Source organism: Phocoena phocoena, chromosome 8 (genome assembly GCF_963924675.1).
Source record: "Phocoena phocoena chromosome 8, mPhoPho1.1, whole genome shotgun sequence".
Classification (NCBI taxonomy): domain Eukaryota; kingdom Metazoa; phylum Chordata; class Mammalia; order Artiodactyla; family Phocoenidae; genus Phocoena; species Phocoena phocoena.
In genome coordinates, this window is record NC_089226.1 from 82007801 (window position 1) to 82018690 (window position 10890).

The window sequence follows — 10890 nt, forward strand, 5'->3', positions numbered from 1 at the left end:
ATGGTGAAAAAGAATATATATATACACATTAACTCAGAGTATTTTCCTTAGATATTTCTTATTCATATATTGGATGCTATTTCAACATATGCTTAATGAAAAGATTTTCACAGAGCTTCAGCTATCCTGCTTAAAACAAATTGGACAAGGAAAGCAGTAGCACTTGTGAAATACTACATGTGTCTAAGCATACAATGAGTTCCCCAGCACTCGGAACACTGCTCACTGACAATACTGTACTATAGCAAAGCAAGAAATCAAAATGTTTACTTACCAGCTTTCACCATGTGGATTCAACTGGAGACTGAGGAGTTATTTTTTATTAAGCGAATCCCTTCCCTTTAGAAGCTGCTAGAATAAAGAGCTTCAAAATAAACCCGACTTACTCAGTTTAGTTTACATTCTAAAAGCTCAATCTCAAACTCCTGGTTCTGCATTTAACCTAACAGGGAGATTTTAAAAGCATTTTGTTGGGGCTTCCCTGGTGGCGCAGTGGTTGAGAGCCCGCCTGACGATGCATCGGATGTGGGGGGGATCGTGTCCTGGTCCGGGAGGATCCCACATTCCGTGGAGCGGCTGGGTCCGTAAGCCACGGCCGGTGAACCTACGCGTACGGAGCCATGGGCGCTGAGCCTGCGCGTACAGAGTCATGGCCGCTGAGCCTGCGCGTACAGAGCCTGCGCGTCTGGAGCCTGTGCTCCGCAACTGGAGAGGCCACAACAGCGAGAGGCCCGCGTACCGCAAAATAAATAAATAAATAAATAAAACCATTTTGTTCTTACTACAAGTCTGATATGACTTGAGGGGTACTTAGAAAATATCAAGCTCATCTAGAGTTTTCTTCAACTCCACAGAATTTTGGTACTGGAAGGAATCAAGTGATAATGTAGCCCAATCACCTGATTGTACGTTTAAAAACAAAAACCTGAGATCACGGAGATGAGATGATGTGCCCACAGTCAACAAGTCGGCTCTGGACCCCTAGACCAACTGTCACACCTCTGGTACCCACAAGCTCTCTTTTCACAGAAATTCAAAGGAATATTTATCCCTCCTCTCTCCTCTGTAACTGTTAGGCATAGCTGTTTCCTTTTCAAGCATATGCAAAAGAGAACAATGCATCCACTCTTGAAAAGACTCTGATTAGGATGACCCTCAAATACTGTACTTTTGGTAACATTTATTATCATCTGAAAAGCAACTAAATGATCCCAGATCCCAAGAATTCAAATCTGTAAATGGGGTCATTTCTCTTTTATCTTACAGCAAAATGTGTATGGTGGCCTTAAAAAAGACACAGTTTCCTAAATAAGTTACAGATAGCCCCTGGAAGCATAATTCTTAGTATAAAACATTCACAAATGATACTAAAGCACTTTGCCTAGCTGTGACTTGGAAAAATACTACAAACCCACAGCTGCACTGAGGAATCTACCTTCACACATTATCTGTAAGAGAAGTGTTCTATATAGAAGTGTTCCTATACAAGTCTCGAGGGCTTAAATGCTTCCTTCTCAGTGTGAAATCACGATCCAGACATGCTAAAATAAACGCACTTTGCAGGAAAAAACAAACAAACAAACATTTAGTAATAACCTAATAATATTTGGTTTGGAAGCCCTTGCTGTTACTTCTTGACCCTTTTACCCTTAAGAAAACCATGTAAGAGAAAGGAAAACCCCAGAGTCCCCAAATGACTATATTTCCCGAATTCTCAGAAATACCAAATTCTAACACATATCAATAAAATTTCATGTAACTTTTCAGATTTTAAAAGGAGATGTTGTGGAAACAATGAAATACATTTTCCCTTCCTAACATAGCCAAATCACTGCTATTGCTATTATAGAATAGTCAATAAACATCCAATACCAGAGAGCATTTAAACTATATTAAGATATAATCTGACCTAGTTGGGTACAGCAAAAGCTACACAGTACCTTGTCCACAGAGCCAACTTTTCATACCATGACATGCCTGGGATCTTCCCCAAAAAGAAGAAACTGAAGTAATTATTCAGTGACAGGCTATCTTGTATCTGTAAATCAACTTCTTGTAAGGAGCTCAAAATTAAAGAAATTACGCATTACTTTCACAATATCCTAATAAAGCAGATGTAACTCATGGGTTCTAAGTCTCTTTTTCTCCCAGAGGAAGATTAAACAATTTAGACATAGCATCAGAAATTTATACGGAACTCGGCATTTCAGAGGTTTCACATGTTCTCATTTGCCTCCCATAACAACTCTGTGATGTAACAAATGCTTTACGTGCCCTCTTTTTTACTAATGAGGAAACTGGGGTACAGAGATTAACAGTGACTTTCCCAAATGAACGGTGACCAACCCGAATAGTGTTACCCCTAGTCTAATGTTTGTTACATTTTTTGCTCTAAATCCAAAATATATTAAAATGTCACCTTTGAAGTCTTGTTACAGATGGCATTTCCTTGTTCTGTCACTCTCCATTGTCCACTAGAGATCTTTGGTCTGCACTCAATCAATACCCCCCCTACCCCTGGTGGTTTTTCATTCTCCAAAAGGTGTTCTTGAGAGGTGTTTCTCTAAAGTGGTGGTGAAAGGGTGAAGAGAAGGGGGTAGCTTTGGGTTTAAACCTAATATTGAATTTACTTTGAATTTTAAATATCATTCAAGGAGAGCTAAGATTTATATTATTATCAAATGATGACCTGGTATTAAAAGGCTTCAGGAAAGCTATTCTAGCCCTTTTTTTAAAAAAAAAAAAGTTCGCAGTTTTCAGAGTTCATTACGTGCTGAGATACCCTACATAGCATTTTTTCCCCCAGACTTCAGAACAACAACTTTATAAAGAAGTTGAAATATTGGAGAATAAGGCCTCTTACGTATTCTGAGTTTGCTGACCTACATCTCATTATGACTTAACAGTGTAAGTTGGATCACTAGCTGTTACCTCACATTCTAGAACATCTTGTCGTGAGTTAAATGCAGTTACATGTGTCACTAATTCCTTTAATAAAAATGATAATGATGGTGATGTGGAAGCCAAATGTTTTGACACAATTCTTTCTTATATCAATTTTAGCAAATAGAATGCTAAATTCTGAGGTGAATCCCCACATTCTGCACTTATGTCGCTACACAAATAAATAAACTTAATAAATCTAGAATTTATGTTGCACATTTAATAGAAAGCTCTTAAGCCATAATCACTGTAGCTGCTGGGCATCTTAATTCTTCAAGAATTCTTTCAGTGCATGCATTAACTTTGGTTAAATTATTCTGGATTTAAAGGCAGAAGAATATTTAAAATAGTATGGTTTCAGAAGCATCATTGTAACAGAGCAATTTCAAAAGATTCAGTTGCTAAACTTGACTTCATAGTCCCTTTGCAGATCAGTTATTTAGATTTAAGAAGAGAAGGGAATCATGTGCTGTTATCTCTGTGGCCATTCTTCTCACACAAAGAAAATGAGAGAACAGTAAAATAAGACTAAGAAATCATTCTTCCAATGATTGTCATTGAACTGTTACATTAGTAAACATTCACAGTATGAAGTCTCTCTCAATCTCCAGCATATAAAGTAGTGCAAAGGAAAAGGAAAAAAAAAGAAAGAAAGAAAGAAAGAAAATTCCAGTTCTGTTATCTGTGAACAAAACTTGTTACATTTTCTCTGATTTCATTTCTTCCATCATTGTTAGGCATTTGCTGTCACATCTCCCCAAAATGAATAATAAAATATAATCAATTTCTAAAGGCCCCTGCAGCCTTTTTAAAAGTTAATTTCCAGTTAAAAATAAACTTTAATTAAATGATGTAACCTATCATCTATTAAATAATCCACTTTCTTTTTTTCTACATAGTAATTCTTACAATTTTTAAAAAACAACAGCTATGGGATCCAAAGACATGAAATGCTATTAAAGCACTGATAAATGACAGCTCAAATTCATTAGGTCTTACATAGTAAATACTTCAAAATGCCAACTTTTCCCATCACTGCACGATTACTAACAACGTTGACAATTTACTTACACATACACACACGCACGCAGCACTCACACACACACAAACACACACATACACATTCTCTCCACAGAACCATCTTTACTTTTAACACCTCCTCCAGTTAATGTGCAAAATTCTTGCATTCTAATAAAAAATATAAAGATAGATTTGCTCCTATTTAAGCCTCCCTCTTCTCCAAGATGTATCATTTGTTTGATATGTAATACAAGTTTAGTAACAATTATGCCATGTATAACCATTAAATGGCGTACTACTGTATGCATTGGATTCATTTGCATATATCATTTTCATAACTGCACTCTCTATGCATAAATATATTTGGAGATGCTGGGATTGGGGGGAGGGGCAGTGGCGGGTGGCGAAGGAGATTCACACGTCGGTCTCCACAGCCTTCGCGTTAGAACAGTTGTTTTTATCTGTCTCACTGTCATCCCCCTTTCCCTGACACTTCTCCTTTGCACACAGAGATTCCTTAACCCCTTCTTCCATCTCTAGATACTCTGACTTGTCCCCCAGGGAAGAAGAAGTAGAGCTCCGAAATTTCTTCAGCAAATTAGAAGGGAGGTACGGGCAACTGACTGCATTCTGTGTCAGCTGTGTCTGTTCCTCATTTTCAGTCTCTCTGTGGTAGAAATAGTTAAAGTTAGAGACAATCACTGGCACTGGCAAAGCAATGGTTAAGACGCCTGCAATGGCACACAGAGACCCTACGATCTTGCCCCCCACAGTGATGGGCTTCATGTCCCCGTAGCCCACAGTTGTCATGGTCACCACGGCCCACCAAAATGCATCTGGGATGCTTTGGAAATGGGTAGTCGGTTCATCTGCCTCCGCGAAATACACAGCACTGGAAAAGAGGATGACCCCAATGAAGAGGAAAAAGATCAGAAGGCCCAGTTCCCGCATGCTGGCTCGGAGGGTGTGGCCCAGGATCTGCAGGCCCTTGGAGTGCCTGGAGAGTTTGAAGATCCGGAATACTCGGACCAGACGGATGATCCTGAGGATGGCGAAGGACATGGCCTGCTGCTGCTGACCGTTGCCACCCCCCTGCTGCTGGGCCAGATCCGTGCCCAGCGTGATGAAGTAAGGCAAAATGGAGACAATGTCAATGATGTTCATGATGTTTTTGAAGAAGAGGGCTTGGCTGGGACAAGCAAAGCAGCGAACCACAAACTCAAAGGAGAACCACACAATACAGACCGTCTCCACAATGAAGAAGGGGTCGTTGAATATCGTGTGCCCTGAGTTCTCTGGGTGGGGGGCCGAGGTGTCGTTCAACAACCCACTGTGCCCGCCTGTGCTCAGTGCTGTGATAAGATCCCTGTCGTCCCTAAACTCTGGCAAGGTTTCCAGGCAGAAGATGACGATGGAGATGAGGATGACCAGGACCGAGACGATAGCTATGCCCCTCGCTGGACTGGAGCTCTCTGGATACTCAAAGAGCAGCCAAACCTGCTTTTTAAATTCATTCTCTGGCAAGGCCCTGTCCTCCTCCTCTCTCACAAAGCCCTCATCCTCCCGAAACTTGAGCAGGGCCTCCTCCCCCAACTGGTAGAACTTCACCTCCTCCGTGAAGATATCAAACGGGACGTTGACGGGCCTCTTCAGGCGGCCCCCTGACTGGTAATAGTATAAGATGGCATCAAAGCTAGGCCTGTTCCTGTCAAAAAAATACTCGTTACGCAGAGGGTCGAAATACTGAGTCCTCTTCTCAGGGTCCCCCAGCAAAGTCTCGGGGAACTGGGCCAGGGTTTTCATCTGGGTCTCAAAGCGCAGGCCCGAGACGTTGATCACCACGCGTTCGCAGCAGTCGCTGTAGCGGACCGAGCTGTAGCCGCCACCGCCGCCCGCATCGTCCTGGGGCAGCAGGTCGGTGTAGGAACACTCATCGCCGCGGTCATCCTCGCTGTAGCGAAACCTTCCCTCCTCCTCCTCTGCCTCCTCTTCTTCCTCTTCCTCCTCCTCTTCCTCCTCTTCCTCCTCCTCCTCACTCAGATCCCGCAGGATCTTCTCCTCGGAGCCACTGGGCATCAGGTCGGAGCAGTGAGGGAAGCTGCTCTGCCGGTGGTGGACTTTCTTCTTCTCGGGCCGCTGTCGCCTCCTCCTCCTACTTCCCCGGCCGCTCTGAGGGTCTTGGGAGGTGCAGGCCCCACGCAACTGGTGGTGGTGGTGATGGTGGGCGCCCCCTCCAGACCCCCCGCCGCCTTCCACAGCAGCTGTGGCCGCGGCCACAGCAGCCGCCGCAGCCGCCCTCGAGTGAGCCAGCCTCTCACGCTCCCGGGCCCGGGCCTGCGCGGCATAACCGTAAGGCATGTGACTGTTGCACCCTGAGCTCTCCGCACTCACCATTGCAACCTCCATGGTGGTGGTTTGGGGGAAATGGCTGGTTCCAGTTGGAGGAGAAGAAGAAGAAGGAGAAAGAAAAATAGGGCAGCTTCTTTTCTCACCAAATTAAGGTAAGTTTGGAACCTTTAAGCAGATTGCTTGGAAGACTAAGGATATTTTCAGTCCAACTTTGCATTTTCTGTTTTTAAATCAGCACACCCCATGCTCTCTCTTCCCAGGGATTCAGTGTTGCTCTCCAGAGCTTGGTTCCTCCAGAGAAACAGCCTGGCACTTTCAAGCCTAAGTCAGAAAATGTTGGGGTCTCTCAAACACTTATTTTTTGGGGGGGATGTTCAAAGTGGGAAATAACGTCTAGAATGTGGTATTGATGCTGCGAGATTTAAAGGCAGCAAGTATCCAACAGCCAGCAGTCGTGCCTAGAAAATGGAATATATTTTTCTGCCATGGAAATTGTCCAGAGCTCAGTCCATCAAATTTAAATAAAATGCAAATAAGCCTTTAAGTCTTAGCACTTGCCTTCTAGTGATGGCTTGACCCATGTTAACATGTGACTTGAAGTATGTCCAGACATTGCCACTCAAAGCCTATCAGGATGATTCTCCAGGCTTTCCCCTTAAATTCATCACTGGCTTCCTGGACCCAGGGGCAATGCCGAGCTAGCTTTAGAGGCAAAGACCTTGGGAGGTAGAGAAGGTGCAAGATGAGGTGTCAGTGGGGGCAAGCCCAGCTCTGAGGTCTCCATAGAAATCAAGGAAATGCACAGCATCCTTCAGCTAAAATCATGCAGAAGAAGCCACTTCACCTGAAAAAGGAGGGGAAACAAGCATAGGAGAAAAATAAAAAGAAGAATCAAATAATAAAGAGCAAACTGAGCGTTTCCTTCACATATACTTTTTTCTCCTGTCCTCAAGCAAGCAAGCCATTATATAAAGCACCAAAGCGACTATAAATTTCCAAGGAGTAGTATGGGGCAGCTTGTTAAATCTCCTTCTCACTAAACATCCTTCTTTCCTTCTTCTTTGGATATATTTCAGCACTGTCTACTTTTGTGGCAACTCAATTATTTTTTCCTCTCTCCACTCTTGACCCATATGGCTCTTCCTTCAATCCACCTTTTCTCTAATGCCAGGTCTTAGTTCTCACTGTCACTCTCTTCATTCCACAATAACAATGCTGTCACTTTACAGCTGCTTCCATCATTCATTGATCTCAAGGCATTTTTTTAAATTTCCACATAAAATATTTCTGAATTTAGTGGCCGTCCACCCCTCTCTGTCTTGATTCAGGATTAGAGAAGTCGGAAAAAACAGTTTTCTTTAATCCAGGTTCCACCACTTAAACAATCTTCAATCACCTCATCTACAAAGTGTAGATAATAATACAACCTCCCCCCATCCCACTTTTGAGAGGATAAATGAGATAACTGATGTTGACAGAACACCACAGTGCCTTGTACATGAGGAATATCAATAAAGGCTGGCGGTTATTAACAACATAATAACATTTTATGGTCAATCTACCCACCCCCAAATGCGCAAGTCCTCATAGCATTGTCTAAGCAGGGGAAGGGCAGAACGTGAGGACATCCAGGACATTTTGAGACTCACCAATGGCCTGTATTACGTTGGCACTCCCTGACTCGCTGAAGCATGTCCCTGTTGTTGTTTTTCTGTTCCCCTGACTCCAGAACACTCCATACTGCCCACAGCCTAGGAGCTTATCCCAGTTTCCATTTCTCTAATAATCACCTTCTCTCCTTGCAGTTCCCCATGTTCACCTCGATGCTTCCTCCTACACTTTGCTCAAGGGACTATCTCCTCATGGTTCAAATCCCAGTTTGTGTGCACTTTGTTTTCAGCCTATGATACTTTCTTCCCTATAATTTAACCATAGTTCCCATCTCCCAAATTCCCCTCTCTTTTCCTTCCCTCCCCCACCTCACCCCGTTTATTTCCAATCTGCCACTTCCTGATCACATCTTCCTTGCAGCCCTCCTCCGTCCCCACTGTCACTTAGTATTCCTGACCTTTCTTCTTCCTTAGTTTGCTCTCCGTAGGTCCAACTAACTCATCTCCTCTGCCAGGACGTGTAAATGCTCCTGCCCCAATCTTGCTTCTCCTGTCTCCTCTTGCTTCTTCCGTTCACTCCTTCCAACAGGACTTCCAAGAATGCAGAGAGTGGCCGAGAGAACTGGGGAAGATAATGACAGCCGGAATTCAGGGCACCTACCAGCCTCTATTACCAGAAGCACTTGGAGCCATTAGCAGGACCCAGTGCTTGACCACCTGCTGCTCCTTGCTGAATTGTGTCAGCCTAGAAGCCTAAATACACCTGGGTTTTATCAAGTGACATGCAGGGAAGTGGCAAGCAAAGGTCTTCCCAATCACACATTCTAATGTGATCATACACATTCTCCCAGGGCAAGAGGTGAGCCTGACTGAGGACACAAAACCCAGAAAATACCCCTCTGAGGGTTTTTGGAATGACATCCCCTTCCTTTGCCTGACTCCTAACATCATCTCATACTCTGAAATGTTCACTCTCACAAGGTCTCCAAATCTCTGTCTTCACTGTGGAGGGTCAGGCCAACATCCTTTAAAGACTTTCACACAAGCCAAATTGCCTGAGAGTTTGCTCAGTTTCTTCCCCAACCCCTCAAAGCAGTTATAATACACTATTTAAATAAAGCCCCAGTGTAACCAAAGTGCCTGTAAATTTGTATACTATGCACACCCCCTCTTCCACCCAACTGACTCCCAGAAGGTCACCAGTTAGAGGGTCTTCTAATTCACAATCAACTCTTCAGGAGAGCTAGACTTGCCCCCTTCACACCAAATAATTTCTTATTTACTTATTTACTTATTCATTTATTTGGGTTTGTTCATTTTGGTTTAACTCCCTCCCCCACTGTACAAAAAGCAAATCACATTCCTTCTAATTTGCTTCCAGTTACCTCACTATCCCTGATCTTGGAAGAAGAGGAGGAGGATATAAAAAGGGAGGGAGAGAGTGAAGAAAAAAAAAGAGAGAGAGAAAAAGAGGAAAAAAAATCCAACCAGCAAATCAGACTAGTTTAAAATCTCTCTTCCTTCTCAACTCAAGGTATTCATGTTAGGACAATCTATTCGAGTCAACTCTCGGGAGACTTTATGGGGGAGACCTTCACAGGGTAATGTCCCTTCCTTTTAAACACCACCAACTAATAGGATTTTGCTGACTACCTATTCCCCAATCCCTGTGCCCCCAAACAAGAGCCAAGCATCCCGCCCCTCCCTCCTCGCCCCCCCCCCCAACAAGGCTGTTTTCATCTCTCAGTGCTAATTCCTGCAACTGTTTTAGGGTGGTACCTGAAGCTTATCAGAGAGAGAAAAGGAGAAAGAGAAGACTGAGAGAGAGAATTCCAAGGGCCAATACCGTGAGAAATATACACTTCAACGCACGCCATTTATACAGTCCCTATGTGTTGCTCAAATGCTCAGAAAATGCACGCAAACCCAAATGTTGGGAGAAGCAGCAATTTAAACCCGTTCACCAGCTGTTCGCAAAGAAACGGAACCAGTGAGTCTGGGATGAGGCAAAACGATGCTAAATCTAAACCCCACCTCGTTGGGAAACGACATCTTTAATCGCGCCCTTGCCTCCAGACCTAGGTTCCCGCTCGGGCACATTAAGCAGGGCGCACGCACCCCATCCCTTGGGTTGGGAAAATAACAACTGTTTGGCCCCCCGGAAAGCCGCACAGCATCTGCACCTCCCTTCTCCCACCTCCTGGTTTATTTTTAACCGCCTTCCATTCATGCCCTTCTGTCACATTCTCGATATTATTTATCCCTCAAATGTCCACTGTTTCTTAACAGCCAAAAGAGTAGAGGAAAGATAAGAGAGGTATCATACTTACCATTCCCAGGTGGGGTGCAAAATAAAAATAAAGAAAATTCCCGGTTGGCTTTTTTCCCCCCTCAAGCTGCAACAGCTGGAGGAGGGGAAGAATGATCTTGGGGGTGGAAGGAATCACTCCGGTGTGGCAGGTGGAGGCTCCAAAATATCCACGGAACAAGTTCTATTGCCTGGCCAGCGGGGGTGCACAGAATCCTCGCTGCTGGAGCCCGGGGGTGGGGATCGGGGCTGCCCCACGGAGGACCCCAAGACTCCTGGTTCCTCGGGAGTTCAGCACAGAAGGGCTCGACGGGGAAGGAAAGTCAAGGTTCCCCAGAAAAAGAAACAAAATCCTAGACAGCAGCGATCACTTGTTAATCCCGAATTCCTCCAATATCCTTCCCTCTCCCTCTCTCGCTGGCTGCAGAAGCAGCACACGCCTCCCCTGGCCGGGAGCGCGCGCCGGCCGGGGGCGGGGCCAGGGCCGTCCGAGGGTGTGGCGTTCACGGCGGTCACCGGGGGCGCCTCCCGGCGCGGCGAGGCGGGCGCAGTCACGACGCCGTGACTGCCGGCCCCCCGGCTGCGGCCCCCCGACAACGAGGCTCCGGGGAGCCAGTGGGAACCATTCCAGGATCCCCTGGCTTGCGCTCCCAGAGGCGA

General features: G+C 44.8%; 1 protein-coding gene across 1 annotated transcript; it reads right to left on the bottom strand.

Annotated features, from left to right (window-relative positions):
- Positions 1-3160: 3160 nt before the first annotated feature.
- Positions 3161-10622, bottom strand: KCNA4 (potassium voltage-gated channel subfamily A member 4). The gene is made up of 2 exons (XM_065881534.1): positions 10253-10622; positions 3161-7156 (listed from the first exon to the last, which is right to left on the bottom strand). Exon 2 carries the CDS (start codon positions 6367-6369, stop codon positions 4378-4380), a length of 1992 nt encoding a protein of 663 aa, XP_065737606.1. The 5' UTR covers positions 6370-7156; positions 10253-10622; the 3' UTR covers positions 3161-4377.
- Positions 10623-10890: the final 268 nt, after the last annotated feature.

Coding starts and splice junctions, on each gene's coding strand:
- KCNA4 (XM_065881534.1), bottom strand. CDS start 6,369: ATGGAGGTTGCAATGGTGAGTGCGGAGAGCTCAGGGTGCAACAGTCAC.